We start from the raw sequence: 15,968 nt of genomic DNA on the forward strand, positions 1-15,968 counted from the left end.
GAGAACATAGATGCCATGTCACACTAAGTTCAAAGTTCAGCTTTGTCAGTGACCAGTTTCAGGGCATTGAATAAGTTACTTAAAACTCTGTGCCTCCATTTGCTCATCTCTAATATGGGAATAATAGTGTCTTACAGAGTATTGTTTCATGGCATAACACACACACACACACACACACACACACACACACACACACACCCACCCACCACCCACCCACCCACCCCTGTGTATAAGTTGTCATTAGCACCGTATATTGCCCGGCTTCATTATTTAGCAACATTTCTTTTTTTTTTCCTTTTTTAAAATTTAAATTAGAAACAAGCTTATTTACATGTCAATCCCAGTTCCCTCTCCCCTGCCCACTTTTAACACGCTACTTATCCTAACCCCTTTCTGCTTCCCAGGGAGGGTGAGGCTTTCCTTGGAGGATCTTCAAAGCCTGTCATATCATTTGGAGCAGGGCCTAGGCCCTCCCTAGTGTGTCTAGGCTGAGAGAGTATCCCTCTATGTGGAATAGCCTCCCAAAGTCCATTTGTATACTAGAGATAAATACTGATCCACTACCAGAGGCCCCATAGATTGCCCTGGCCTCCTGACACTCATGTTCAGGGGGTCTGGGTCGGTCCTGTGCTGGTTTCCTAGCTGTCAGTCTGGAGTCCATGAGCTCACCCTTGTTCAGGTCAACTTTCTGTGGGTTTCTCCAACTTAGTCTCGACTATTTAGCATCATTTCAAATATCCTGCATTTGGGAATGTGTTTTATTTAATCAGACTCTTTCTTAATATATATTTAGGTTGTTCCTAATTCTTCAGTATTACAAACATTAATCATAAGCATGAATGCTTATACATTTGTGTAATTATTTCCACAAAATGAGTACATGAATGTAGAGTTGCTGAGACTTACTATAAAGTTGATTTTACCTGTGCACACTGGTGCTAACAGTGTATCTGCTTCTTCACAAATGTTATTATTAGGCTTTAGTGTCTTTGCTTCTTCTAGGATGAGCTGTTTCCTTCCTGATCCCAAACCATACATTTGTCATCTGTCAGAATAAATTTGTGTAAATAATGTGAAGTAGTGCTCTTCTGAAAATAGCTTTCTGGCACCTAGCATATTTTCCCCATCGATTTGAAATGCCACCTCTAGTATATACTTAACTTCCATGTATACCATGATCTCTTTTTGAACTTTTGTCCTTTCCTGTTGTCCTATTGCAATGTAAATCAGTGCTACCATCTGATTTTACATTGTAGCTTAGATGTTTTGATATACCAATTGGTTTATTATATATGTTCAAATTCATACATACTGTTTGTTTTATAAATTTCTTCGACCTGTGAGTTCTGTTTTCTCATCAAGCATTGTAGGCTTCATTTATTTCCTGAGTCAGTCCAGAAGCCTCCACCCAGAAGGGAATGTTTCAGTTTGGAGGTTTACATCTAATGCAATGAAGTGTTGTTACCATTTACAGATAAGGATGCCAAGGACCAGAAATGAGTAATGAACTTGTCCTGTCTTACAGTATCAGAACCAGGTTATGAACACAAACTAAAAATATGGTTGAGAGCTCTATATTTCTAAATGTAGCATATGTTGAATAAAACTTTTTTAAAAAAGGAAAATAGTCACTACTAATGAAGATTTTATTTCATCTTCTGAATAAAAATACTTCATGTGTAGAAAAAGTTTTGGGTTTGCTAATTTTCTAGTTACCTTAGATCTGTCACTGATTCTTTTCTAGGATGCTGGCAAAGGATGAACTGATGAGCATACTTCAGAAATGTTTTGAAGTTTTACATTCCTCTACTACAAAGCAGCTTGGCAGCACAACCCAGAAAGTAAAGGATTTTCTGACCCAGTTTCAGAACCTTGATGGTAAGTAAATATAAAATCCTGCCCCTTCTTACTGACATAATCCTTTAACCAGAATGGCATTGAAACTCCTGAAGGTCAGTCAGCAGGCAAGACTCAGAATGTCCCATCTCAACAACTGCAAATAGGCAAAGTGCTTCTCTTCTAGATTTGTTTTAAACACTGCAAAAATCAAATGGAAGAACATTTTCATTCGCCAGATGAAACTGGGTGATAGTAAATTCAGGGTAGTAAATTCATGCCTGTAGACAATTTCCATTCTTTAGATAGACCATTTTGTACTCTTTCCTAATCTAGGGGGCATTGGGATGGCTGAGGAAAGAGGCTTGATTTATAAGCAATAGAATTAGACATGGCATCATGAAAATACTTTGTTTGGAATTTGAATCCCTTCTGTATTTGATAGATGTTCATTTGTCTTTAAAATCCTTTAGTTCTAGTAAATTATTTTTTGTGGGAATCTTTCCTTTATCTCTGTAACTTCTATGCAGGTTGGTCTCTGATGAGTGCTCAGTTATAAAGATCAACGAGGTGTGGTACAAACAGGCAGGGGGAGAAATTCTAAACAGGTACAAAGAAGGCTTCCCTCCAACATATGTGTGGTGGTGACCTTTTAACACCAAAATAATGACCTGGATCACTTTACAAAAGTAAGAATGTTAAAAGACTGGAACTTGAGATCATTTCAGACACAAGAAGAGGAAACCTAGGAAGAAAAAGTGAGCTGTTTAATGTTTCACAGCTGTCTAATAGCACCTAGACTATAAACCACCTCTTTGCCTCCAACTGAGTGTGTGTGTGTGTTGTCAGTTCTCAGTTGTAGTTTCACCAACGAGAAGCCACTCTTAACATAAATATGGTCCAACGTATAGAAGAATATAAAGTAAATTGGACGCAGGACTTCTTTAAGAAACTGCTGATAGGGCTGGAGAGATGGCACAGAGGTTAAGATGGCACAGAGGTTAAGGTTAAGAGCACTGACTGCTCTTCCAGAGGTCTTGAGTTCAATTCCCAGCAACCACATGGTGGCTCACAACCATCCATTATGAGTTCTGGTACCCTCTTCTGGTGTGCAGATATACATGGAAGCAGAATGTTGTATACATAATAAATAAAATCTTAAAAAAAAAGAAAATGACCATAAAAAACATAAAAATTGTAATTAGAATTTATGTGTGATGAGCTAGTGAACAAATCCTGTGTTACACCAGCACTAAAGGATTGCAGCTTCTCAAATGGAAGGTTGAAGATTAAAATGATTGACAACAGTATAAAAAAAAATGAAGTGTTTTATGAATTAAAGCAAAGCCACCATCCTGGTGATTTGTCTTTATTTCTCAGTTTTAAAGAGCCAATTGTTATTAAAATATACTTAACATTTCTCTCTGGGGATGGTGGCGCATACCTTTAATCCCAGCACTCAGGAGGCAAAGGCAGTCAGATCTATGTGAGTTCGAGAACAGCCTGGTCTACAAGAGCTAGTTCCAGGAAGGCCTCAAAGCCACAGAGAAACCCTGTCTCAAAAAACCAAAAAACAAAAAACAAAAATATTTCTCACAGGAAGAAATATTTGGTTTCCGTACACTACTGGCATATTATAATTTGGATTTAAATTTAAGGGAGGGCATCAAATCAGGCTGAGTGTTGCAATCAGTTTTAAGGTTCTGCTACAACCTAATGAAATGGAAGAAAGAATTTAGCTACTACATATCCTAACCTCAGGATTTCTAAAATCAGGAATTATCTTCTGATTCTTTAAGAATAATATGTATTCTTTATCTAAATTCTTCTGCTGTACTTGAACCAAACCATTGCCAAGTGTCAGGTTACCACGTCAGAGCATCATCCCCTCCAGAAGCATAGCTATTTTATCAGACGGGGTTTCTCTTCCTCAGATTGATTTTACCGCTTTTATATATCATCTTCCTCATACTGAACAGTAATGAATCAAGAACAGTAAACTGGAAAGTTGAGACTGGTATGTTACAATGTAGCTTATAATGCTTATAGTCTTAGCAAGGTCAAAGGGATATATTTTCAAATTTGTATGATTTAAAAAAAAAAGATATCTGTACAGGCTTTTGTTCTGTTGGTTCAAAACACTCAGAATTCAGTAGCTAGTTGTTGAAGACCTCCCTACCCTATAAACTATGTACTATGTATTGTCTTTAGCTTCTGATCGAATCCTGCTCTTGTTGAAAAGTGTAACTTCTAGGTCCATTGGATTAGTGCAAGTATCTGTTCCCTCTATTATATATTGGTTTTGTATTCTAAGCAGATAGCAAAGAGGAAGAGGATGCTTGTGGATCACAGTCAAAGGGGCTGCAGAAAACAGACCTCTATCACCTTCAGAAGGTCAGGTATCTTTCTTTCCCTTCCAACTGCATTAGGAGTAGTGCCTTTGTTTTAACTAGTCTAGACTAGCTCTGCCAGAATGTCTTCAATTTCATTTTTTACATCACAACCAATAACAATACAGACTTGGCAACTAATAAATGAGACATACTGATGCCATATAAAACTGAAGGGGTTGGTTTTGTGTGCCTATTGAAGAATTAGAAGGCAGAAGTGTTACAGGAACTCTTAGGGACCCCATCATATTAGCAGGAAAATTAAGATCCTCTTTGGGGGTCCTTAGTCTTATTAATGAAGGAAAAAAAAATTTAACCAGTTGCTCAAACAAGCTTGAGGACAATTTATTAGTACTTAAACACAAACAACAACAACAAAAAACCCATACACACAAATAGGGCAAGCAAGCTGTAATTCTTGCAGCTGCTCAGAGGAGGAAAATAGGAAAAACAAACAGGCAGCCACAGGGCAGGGAGGATAGTTTTAGAGACTGTGGAAGCCCAAAGGGTTAGGAAGTTAAAACTCATACTTTGCCTCTGGCCAGCATGCAAAAATAGTCTATATGAGGCAGTACTCAGAAAGATGGGAGGCCCAGCCAAACTTCATGGAGGTTCTGTAGTAACTAGATGTTGGGAATGCTAGAAAGGAAAACCACATTATCTTAAGATAAATGAACTGGCCTCACTAAGATTGCCACTTAGCCAGGACCTTGACCTATGGGACTGAATTCATTTGAAAGGGAGAAGACAGGCACATGTCTCCACCTAGAGGTAGATTCAATTCTGTACTACAATACTGTTGTTTATCTCACTGTCATCCTAGATTGTACATGCACACAGTCTACAGTTTACTAGACAATACAGAAACCATTCCTGAAGCCTCAAGGAAGGAAACAGAATTAACTGACTGAAAGGGGAAAATAGATATATGGTTTTAAAAAGAATATGTAGATATAATGTAATTCTCTTTTTGGAAGTCGAGAGCCTAATGACAATTTTCTACACACACACATACACACACACACCCCTAGCTACCTAACCTGTGATGCTGGAACCAAACCCAGAATGTCTCAAAACTAGCTAGAACCCTACCATTGAACTACAATCTGTCTTTTTCTTTTTCTTTTTTTTTTCGAGACAGGGTTTCTCTTTGGAGCCTATCCTGGCACTCGCTCTGGAGACCAGGCTGGCCTCGAACTCACAGAAATCTGCCTGCCTCTGCCTCCGGAGTGCTGGGATTAAAGGCATGCACCACCAATGCCCGGCTGCTTTTTTGTTTTTTTTTTTTAAAGATTTATTTATTTATTACGTATACAACATTCTGCCTCCATATATGCCTGCATGCCAGAAGAGGGCACCAGATCTCATTACAGATGGTTGTGAGCCACCATGTGGTTGCTGGGAATTGAACTCAGGACCTCTGGAAGAACAGCCAGTGCTCTTAACCTCTGAGTCATTTCTCCAGCCCGTCTTTTTCTTTTTTAATTAACATTCACAGGATAAAAAGAAACTGAGCCCAGTATGCCCAGTTATCTCAGATAATACATTTTCTTCAGCCCTTGATTGTCAGAAGACCCTTCTTTGTACCATACTACTAAGTTAAAAATGTAGCACAGAATTTCAGTCTGGATGAAACTCAACTCAGAATCTGTTGTTAATGTGACCCAAAGCTGTGGTGGTAATGGATGGTGTTTTCTTCCTTGTTTAGCACTCACCCTCATGCTGGTAAATGAACTAATGGTCTCTAAATAGTGAGCACTCTTACATACCGGAGCAGTGAAGTAAACTGCTCTCTTCTTCTCTCCTTCAACAGTCAGTTGGTATATGTTTTAAAGCAAAACATGTAGCAAGATAGTCTTCCCAGATTCTTAACAGAAAATAAAACACATTTTGATCTGGTTCTTTGCACTCTGCATAAGGGCATCTTTACTTGAGTGACAGCTCATGCCTCTCTACATGATGAGTGACAGTTCTCTCTGAAAGTGTTCCTGTCCTAAAGTCACCAAAAATGGTACATTCTTTTACATACCCTCCCCATTATGCCCTGTAGTCCTTATTGGAAATGAAGGAGTTAAGGAGAACAACTAAGAAGCAAACCAAGTTTGAAATGCTCAGAGAAAATGTTGTGAACTTCATGGACAACCTGGTGAGGTGAGTTTAAAGCTTTCAAGAGCTAAAAGTAATCCCTTTTCTCCAAATGACACTATAAACTAGCTGCCTATAGCCAATCCAGGATATTTCTTCCATCTAACTAAAGTTAGCATTTTTATTGACCTGTTCTTGTTGAGTTGTCTAATCAAATGACTTGGTTAATTTTTTACTGTCAGTTCAGAAACACAAGTTTACACTTCATTTAGCCCATTAGGCTGGTTGCAGATATATGGAAAGTTTTAAATAAAATATTTCTCCTGATCTGCTTTTTTTTTTTTTTTTTTTTTTTTTTTTTTTTTTTTTTTTTTTTTTTGCCTGTATGTGTAGTAAATGACAGATCTGGGCCAAGCCCAAAAATAGACATTGTATACTAGCTATGTTACTATTTTGTTCTGAATATTTTATCAGAACAGTGCCTATCTGCTCAGGAACTATCAAAGTCTCCCATTCTAGTGTTTTGTGGTTCTTGGGAAGATCATTTTGTTCATTTCCCAAAAGCCAGTGTTATGTGTGTACATGAAATTAACCAAGTGACCTTTTGGAAACTTGGACTTGTTACAAATTTTAAAATGGGACATGCACCAAAGAAAATTACTTCAGCAGTTAAAAGCAGAATGTGGTGGTTCTTGCTTATAACCCCAGCCTTTGAGAGGCTCACCAGCCACCCAGCCACTCTTCTGACTTGTTGTCTATTACATCTGACTCTTCAGCCTTTCCCCAGCTGCCGAAATAATGCTGAGAATGATTGAAATTTGTTGTGAAATCACAGACTTGGTGTTGTTACCAAGACTCTCTCCCAGGAGAAAGTGATTAAGATTGTCATTTGTTAAAGCTAAAGGGGAAAGGGAAAGAAGGGAAGACAAGGAAACACAAGGGAAAGTAGGGCAAATAAAGGGAAGAGAGATAGGAGATGTGACAGCCAAAGCTCATAAAGAGGCAGTGACCCTGCCTGTGTCACACAAGCCCTTCCATATTTTCTATAAGGCCTAGAGTACAGATGTTTGGCAGAGCTTCAAGGTCTGGAGAAAGGACATTTAAAATTAAATATAAGCAGTACACCACTCAGACTCCGTGCTGCTTTACAAGTGCACTGTGAAGGACCAGCATCTGAGAGCAGTGAGGAGGCTCAGGACTCTCAAGGTGGAAGGACAAAGTAGTGAGGAATGATGTGCCTGGCCAGTGCTCTCTTTACCCCCTCTGTTCTGCAGTCATTGACAGCAGCAGGACAGAGTAAGTGCATGGGCTTTCTTAGGGAGTGGCCTTCTCTTCTGTCGGGTGAAAGCTTAGGACACTAAGAGGAAGAAGGGTAGCAGCTACACTGAGGTGGCTGCTTTGCTCTGCCTGCCTTCACTAATAGAAAGAGGAGCTGCACAATCTGCCATGTGACTAATACATGGTAAGCATGGGACTCTTAGCACTAAGAATCATGGAGCTAACCATTTTAATCCAAGTTCTATCTGTTCTGTCTTTGCACTGTGTATGCCAAAGCGTCTGCATTGCAGGCTTCACTGCAGGCCCTCTACAGACTGTATCACAGTCCTGGCACTGACGTTTGACTCAGCATAGATTAAAAGTAGACATTTCATTAAAATTGATTTGTCATCTAGCTCACAGGCAAAAAAAGTCCTAAATTATGCTCAGTTTTATAATAATTGGAATTGTATTAGTGAACAATTTTTTTAAAGGCCTTAAAACTAAAATTGAGCCTTTGGGAGTTTCTTTCCCTTTTTGTGTGTGCATGTGTGTATGTGAGTGTGCATATGCACGGAGGCCAGAGGGCACCAGGTGTCTTTTTTGATGCTGTCCCTATTCCTTTGAGACAGGGTCTCTCACTGAATCTGAATTTTAGGTGTCAGTCAGCCCTGCAGCATTGGGGTACAGGTGCACACATTGCAATTCAGGCTCAGCTCCTCACATTTGTAATGTAGTTGCTTTTACTCAATGAGCCATCTCTCTAGCCTGTCTTAGCTTCTTTAAAAAAAAAAAAAAAAAAGGTGCTGTGTTGGGGGCAACCCTGCACAGACACCCCTTGGGGTAGGGGGTGAGAAGGTACAGAGTCAACCAACAGGCTCAGCTCCTTTATTGTGGAAATCAGGCTTGCCTATATCCCCTTCCAAGGTCCCATTGGCGCAGGCTGCCAACCCTGCTGTGTTGTCCTTCCCTCATTGGCATCTCCAGGTAGGTGTCTTGTTAGCTGTCTCTGCCTCAACAGTATCTGGTTGGAGGAGCAGCAGGCTTTATGTTGGCTCAGGGAGGAAGTACCTGCCTCAAATACTCATGCAGGCTGGTTTGGGCAGGACTGCTGTGGCTTGGGTAGGCTGGCCCAACAGTTTCTCCTACACTCTACACTCCTGGTTATCATTTCGTGAAAAGTATCAACTATATTTTTTCCTGATACTAAAGATTTTGTAAACTGAATTTCATGCAGTGTTTAATACTTTCCCAAAGACTAGAATGCTTGCTATGGTAGAAATGTTGATCTGTTTTTTGAATAGCTTAAGAAATTTAATAATACTTTTAAGAAGTTCTACTTTAGAGATTTTAAACATAAATGTAACAGACACTCAAATATTTGACTAAAGGTTTGACTCAGAACTGAAACATAGTTTCTTCTAAAGAATATTGTATTGGGGTTCTCTAGAGGAACAGAACTGATAAAATATATGTATGTATGTATGTATGTATGTATGTATGTAAGTAAATAAAGAGTATTTATTAGAGTGGCTGACAGGCTGTCTTCCAGCTAGTCCAACAATAGCTGTCTCCTGATGGAAAGTTCCAAGAATCCAATCTAATGGTTGTTTAGTTCACAAGGCTGGATGTCTCAGTCAGTTTGTCAGAGTCCTGAAGGAATGATTCAGCAAAAGGGTATATGAACTTGACAGTGAGAATAAGGGCAAGCAGGCAAAAAGCCAGTTTTCTCTCATGCCCTTTGCATGGGCTACCTTAAGAAAATGTGGCCCAAATTTAGGATGGGTTTTCCTACCTCAAATGATCTAAGAAAAATGCCTTACAGGGGAGTGCACAGCTGCTTGCATTTTAAGTTAATTCCAGATGTAGTCAAGTAGACCACCAAGGACAGCCATCACAAATACAGAGGAAGTTCTTAAAGTAGTATTGAGGTATAATTCTGGTCTTTGGATTGGTTGTGGATTTCACTGCTTAAATATTCAGCCATAGAGGATTGACAGAACTGTTGCATTGAAAATAACTTGTACATATCTAAAAGCTGATACCTGATTTCACTATTTCAGAAGTTACCTTCTGCCTCCTGAGAGCCAGCCTTTGCATGAGGTAGTATACTTCAGTGCTGCCCACACACTTCGTGAGCACTTAAATGCTGCACCACGAATCGCCCTCCACACGGCACTCAACAATCCTTATTATTATCTAAAGGTAAGAAGGAAACTGGTTCTCTCACAGTGAAGCTCAGTATCAAAAACAAAAAACAGAGTTTGCAGTTCCGTTTCAGTGAGCAGAAAGTTAGCAGCTCTAGGGGCTGCCACATACATTTTTCTAAGGACCCAGTGATAGTGTGAGTGGCTTGAGTCTGCATCCATTTGCCCACATGGATCTGCCTTTCTTTCATGTGATAAAATCAGTGAAGTGGTTCCAAGCCTGATGACTTGAGTTTGGTATAAGGAGAGAATTGACTCCCAAAGTTGTCTTCTGAATCTACATGTGCCACACAGGACTCCATAAAAACATACTGCTGCCTGCTCATGGTAAAATGGCACGCAAATTTGAAGTATGGGAAGAGAATACAGAGTAGGAAGTCACATGTCAATGTGGGTTTCAATGATGGTAGTACTCAGAAGCTTGATGGTTTTGTATTTAAAGACTTGTTTTAATGTGCATGCGGGCTATGAGCTCATGTGAGCCCAGTGCCCACAGGCGTCCCTGGAGCTCAGTGTTCCGGTGTTGTGAGCTGCCAAAAGTAGGAGCCAGCAACCAGGCTAAGGTGCTTTTACCCCCTAAGCCATCCCTTCATCCTTGATAATTTCACATCTAAATAGTAGCAGTGGCTGGTTAAATGGCTCAGTGAGTAGGTAAAAGCATTTGCCATTGAGCCTGTTTAAACTCAGACTGTCTCTGAGACTCAAACTGTGGAGGGAAGAAAACCTGGTACCTACAAATTAGTCCCCAACCCCCCATAGGCACCATCTACCCCCACACACAATAAATGACTTAATTTTTTAAAAATAACAAAATGGTTTTAATGTGAAAATTACAAATGCTTAGTGATAAGAATTATAGAAACAGCCGGGCGTTGGTGGCGCACGCCTTCAACCCCAGCACTCGGGAGGCAGAGGCAGGCGGATCTCTGAGTTCGAGGCCAGCCTGGTCTCCAGAGCAAGTGCCAGGATAGGCTCCAAAGCTACACAGAGAAACCCTGTCTCGAAAAACAACAAAAAAAGAATTACAGAAACAAACTTGTGATTTTTAGATGTGTTTTATGAATAAATTTTAAATGGTTTAAACCAATACTGAGTTTCTATAGAGCTTATGGTGTTAGGGCTCAGTGGTTGACTGCTTACAGCTCTTTTCTGGTGCCCTCTCCTGGTCTCTGCAGATGCTTGTAGTACACATAAACAAAAGTAAACCTGTACCTAGGTTATAGGCTATATGAATACCCTGTGTTGTTTTTAAAGGACAGTATTCACAGCAAAGTCTTTAAGAGATAACTTTACTCTTCCCATTAATGAGATATATTTACTAATGCCACATGGTAATTGCTAGAATTGAGTTTAACAAGTGTTGGAAGAAGCATTTCATTGGATAATCATTCCCTGAGAATTCTAAACTCACTGCAGCAAACTGAAATGTATTGTGTATAATTAATCTGGGGGGGGGGGTGTCTTGTTGGGAGGATGGCTTAGAATTAAAGGGATATAGCCAAGATTTAAACCCAAAAGTATGAAGTTAAGAAACTAAGAGATTCTACTTTCTGATTTGTTAAATTTAGGAGTATCTTATGTCTTCATTGATGTGAAAAGACACCTTGACCACGGCAATTCTTATAAGGAAAACATTTAATTGGGGTGGCTCACAGGGCTGAGGTTCAGTCCATTATCATCGTGGTGAGGAGCATGGTGGCATGCAGGCAGGCAGGTGCTGGAGCTGAGAGTCCTACATTTTCATAGACAGTCAACAGGAAGTGGAGTGACTGTCACACTGAGGGAAGCTTGAGCAAGAGACCTCAAAGCCAGCCCCACAGTGGCACACTTCCTCCAAACAAGGTCATACCTCCTTGCCACTCCTTTGGGGGCCATTGTCTTTCAAACCACCACAAGTTCAGCAAATATCTTTTTTGCTTTTAATAATTTCTAAAAGAATCACATTTAATCTGCTGTTTTTAGAATGAAGCACTGAAAAGTGAGGAAGGCTGTATTCCAAATATTGCTCCTGACATCTGTATAGCATATAAACTGCACCTGGAGTGTAGCCGGCTAATTAACCTTGTCGACTGGTCAGAGGTATGTTACAAAGAACATGCAAGGTGTTTAACCACTTGAGGCAAGTTTCCTAGAATTTATTGTTTTGAATTTTGTTTTGGAAACATAGATTTTGTTATACTTCAGAAGTTCCTTAGGAAACAGCATCTTAGCAGCCTGCACTCACAAAGCTCCTGTTCTGACCGAAAAAGTCAGACTCAGGTTGGGTCTGTGCACTCCACAGAATTCGGGGTATAGTGAATAGCCCTCATACAAGAAATGCATGGCAAGGTAATGGACAAGTGCTGCTGTTCTGAGGAGAGAATTACAGAGATTAAAAGTTTTTGCTGAATTAGCCTTTTGCAAGAAAAGTATGCATTTTCGACAGTAGAGATTGACAGAGGAGACACAGCTTTGCTTTTAAATTTTTTTTGCTGTTAAGCTAGCTTAAGAGCCAGTGTTCTTTTTAATGAATAACTGACAAAACTTATTAGTGTGGTTTTGAGAATTTGAAATCTGATATGAAAAAGATGTGCCCGTTATTATAGCGGCAGTATTAAAGCCTGATTAGTTACAGAAAAGATACCTAGCAACTAGTTTTCTTTTGTCTTGTGTACTCAACAGGCTTTTGCAACAGTTGTGACAGCTGCTGAAAAGGATGCAAATTCTACAATCTCAGAAGAAATGAATGAAATTATCCAGTATCCTTTTAAAACCAAGTCTACCATGCCTTAGTTAACAGTTTTTTTACATTTGTTTCTTAAGCTGGAACGTCTAGGTCAGAAATATAGCATGTGCTTTGAAATCACAGGTCCTTGAGTTTTAAGCCCTAACACAAAAAGTAAATAAACAAAAAAAATTCACATCTAGAAATTTATAAGGATGTATTGCTTCTCAACCATACCATTCTACACAACCACCTAAATTTCCAAGTGTCCTGAATTTAATCTGAGATCAAACCTAGAATTCAGCTTATATCAAGTTTTTAAATATAGGCAATTCTTACATAGTGCTGGGATTATGATAGGTATGTAACATCACACACAGCTCCATTCGAACCTCACTGACAGTGTGTTCTAATTGTGTTTAGTATTTTCTAATAGGGTTATTTATAATTTAGTAATATTTGTTTCAACCACCTATTTCAATTTACCAGTTACTGTTTTAACTTTGAAATTATACCTTTTTGTCAAAAAAAAAAAAAAAAGGAAACTAATTTTCCTTAGCTAGAGTCTCCAGTGCTCGATTTATTAGAGCTGTTTCTGAACTTGAGCTTTTAGGCTTTATAAAACCTACGAAACAGAAGACTGACCATGTAGCAAGGCTGACATGGGGAGGCTGCTGAAAAGCAAGTAAGACAGGGCTACACATCTAACAAAATGAAAAGGCAATCTGGCATGTGCTATTAGAAGAGACTGCTGCTGAGTTGAGTTTATCCAGAAAGTGCACTGAAATTAGTGTATTAAAGCATCTTGGAGTACTAATCAACATTGACCAAAAGCTTTACACACAATGTAACTATACTTTCTACAGTTATTAGTAAACTCTAAACAAAGCATTGAGTGTATAGTGTATGATATCATTTCTTATCCAGATACTTGCGCTTCTCACACTTGTGCCTACTGTACAAAATGAATGTCCTACAGATGTTTTTCATGTTAGAAAGATTTTAAAACCACTTTTGCCTCCCCACTTCTTGTGATCCTGTTAAATCAGACACCTAAAGCTTATTTAATGTTCAACCCCCAAAGGAATTCAGAGACGAATGCCAAATGTCCATATTCAGATAGGGATGGGTATGTACATGAGTACAGTGCCCAAGGAGGCCAGGGATATTATTCATCTTAGAACTGGAGTTATCGGTTGTTGAGCCCCCAGATGTGGGTGCTGGAAATTGAACTCAGGCCTGCTCTGAGAGCAAAATTGATCTTAACCCCTGAACACAGATGTATCCCAGATAAAACTGAGAAACCTTTGTCTCCCCAGGCTGGCTTTGCACTGTTGGGTAACTCAGGTCTGCTTGCCTGCCCCCGACCGTGCTAAAAGTATTTCTTTAAACAATATTAACATCTTATGCATGTAAAATACAGAGGAACTGGTCTTACCACTGGCAGATTTTTGTCTTTCCCACCAAGGCACATGTTTTTCTCTTTTCCTAGGCATTTACCTACATTTGTACATGTCATATGCGTGCTGATTTTCTCTACCACCTAAGATTAACAGCAAAACAACATGAGCTGTCATACTAACCCATTAGTGATTTGTATTAATTACTTAGTACCCTTAGTTGAGGACAACTGTGAAACCTCAACTAGAATGACTTAGAATTAGGATATTATGTTTTTCCTTTGTTTTAATGAAATACTAATCTAAAATCTTAAAGTGCTTTTAAGTTTGTTTAAAAGATATTAAGGGTGTACTGTGCACCTGCTACTCCTGAGATACTTCAGAAAACAAAGATCCTGTCTTCCTTGCACTTTAGCAGAACACATTGTGATGGAAAACAGGGATCAATGGGGTAAGAGGTGGGCTTGTCATTGTAATTTTAAACAGTGGTTAGAACAAAACTAAAGAGTGAAAAAAAAACTACCCACGAACCCACGGATGAACAGCAGATAACAGCAATAACAAATGTCCTAAGGTGGAAGTATCCCAGCCATATCAAAGGAGCAGACAGCTAGAGCTAGAATGGGTAAGAACAGAACTGAATGAGAAGGGCAAGAGTGCAGGCAATAGTTCCACAGATCACTATATGGACTGCTTGTTTTTGAGCTAGGAAGAAACCTAAACGACAGACAGTACCTGATACGAGAATACAGTAAGAGGAATGACGAAGCAAAGCAGTAACCTGTTAGTTGACCACTGAGATAATCCAGGCAAGGCTAGGGTAATAGTACAGACAGTGACACTTTCTGCTTATCAATTAGAAGGCTTGCAATCAGGGACCTTGCTATGGTTTGGCTAAGATGTATATATACCCAGAAGACCAGTGTAACGTGTGAGGCTTAGTCCCATACTACTGCATGGTTGTGGCCTAATGTAAATTTCTCATGACCAAGGATTCAACAGTCCTCTTTACTCTTTGCTTCCTGACTGATGAGCTAACAGTTTAGCTCTACACTGCACTCCCAGACATATGCTGCTACTTTGTCACTACACACAAAGCAACATGGACAACTCATCACTGAAACCTTCAATGCTAAATTACTTAATTTTTAACAATTAACTTCCTGAGGATTTTATTGTACTTATGGAAGACTTAGCTGGTTTAAAAAAAAAAAAAAAAATTAGCAGCAAAAATGATTTTGGCTTTGGATATAAATTATGGGATGTCCTGTTAAGACATTTAAGTGAAATGTCACACAGTAAAGTGACAAATCTTGTTAAAATAAACCTCAGATCACCAAAATCAGTATTGCAAAGAGGGGCAAGAAGCTCAAACTCTAGCTTTGAGATTTATAGTTAAAAATTCAGGAAAACAGTAAAAGTTAATGTAAGAGCAGTCAGTGAAGGAAGAGGTTGAGCAAGTATCTTAGAAGCCAAATGAAGAGTTATTTATCAAGATAGAAATCTCAGGTAACTTTGTTAGTAATGGATTAAGATAAACTTACCAGATGACCTAACAAGGTATCCAAACTCAACAGCAACTGGGGAAAAGCCATGTGCTATAACTTTAGAACATGGAAACCACAGCACCACCTTACATTCTTACACAAACACTTGCTGTTCCACATCAGCCTGCTCAAAACTACCTGTAACTCCAGCTCCAAGAGATCACCACCTAAAATTTTAGACCTGCCTTCAGTTTATAACTTCAAAAGGATAGATCATGTTCATGGTAGCCCAAAAAAAAAAAAAAAAAAAAAAATGCTCAAAATAGCAGGCTTTGTCTTTCCAGAAAAGCAGAATCTTGATTGAATCAATCCTGGGGAGATGCAGGTGGGAGGAGGCTTAGAGGAATAGACAGACATTCTGCTTCAGGGGGATAGCACTGAGGTTAGAAAGAAGCATACACAATTTGGCATTAACTTAACAAGTGCAAGTTTTTAGAGCAGTTGTTGCAGTGTTGAGGGTAAAGTAACTGACAACCAATGAGAGGTCAGCACTCTAGAATGCAGATTTATCCCAAAGAGACTCAAAGTCTGTACTAGTGGGA

The 15,968-nt window shown here is 39.2% G+C and overlaps 1 protein-coding gene across 8 annotated transcripts in view; it reads left to right on the forward strand.

Annotated features, from left to right (window-relative positions):
- Nucleotides 1-13,374, forward strand: part of Orc3 (origin recognition complex subunit 3) — a 62,679-nt gene extending 49,305 nt beyond the window's left edge. For 7 of the 8 annotated variants that reach the window (XM_027403401.2, XM_035439932.1, XM_027403404.2 and 4 more), the window contains 7 exons: nucleotides 1,745-1,878; nucleotides 4,151-4,230; nucleotides 6,277-6,377; nucleotides 9,632-9,773; nucleotides 11,738-11,854; nucleotides 12,437-12,513; nucleotides 13,052-13,374. In XM_027403401.2, coding sequence (XP_027259202.1) covers nucleotides 1,745-1,878; nucleotides 4,151-4,230; nucleotides 6,277-6,377; nucleotides 9,632-9,773; nucleotides 11,738-11,854; nucleotides 12,437-12,513; nucleotides 13,052-13,157 — 757 coding nt within the window. In that variant the 3' untranslated portion in view covers nucleotides 13,158-13,374. The remainder of the gene's footprint in view (nucleotides 1-1,744; nucleotides 1,879-4,150; nucleotides 4,231-6,276; nucleotides 6,378-9,631; nucleotides 9,774-11,737; nucleotides 11,855-12,436; nucleotides 12,514-13,051) is intronic. The other variant, XM_027403402.2, reaches the window with a different exon arrangement.
- The last annotated feature ends 2,594 nt before the right edge of the window (nucleotides 13,375-15,968 follow it).

Source organism: Cricetulus griseus, chromosome 2 (genome assembly GCF_003668045.3).
Source record: "Cricetulus griseus strain 17A/GY chromosome 2, alternate assembly CriGri-PICRH-1.0, whole genome shotgun sequence".
In the NCBI taxonomy this organism is placed as follows: Eukaryota; Metazoa; Chordata; class Mammalia; order Rodentia; family Cricetidae; genus Cricetulus; species Cricetulus griseus.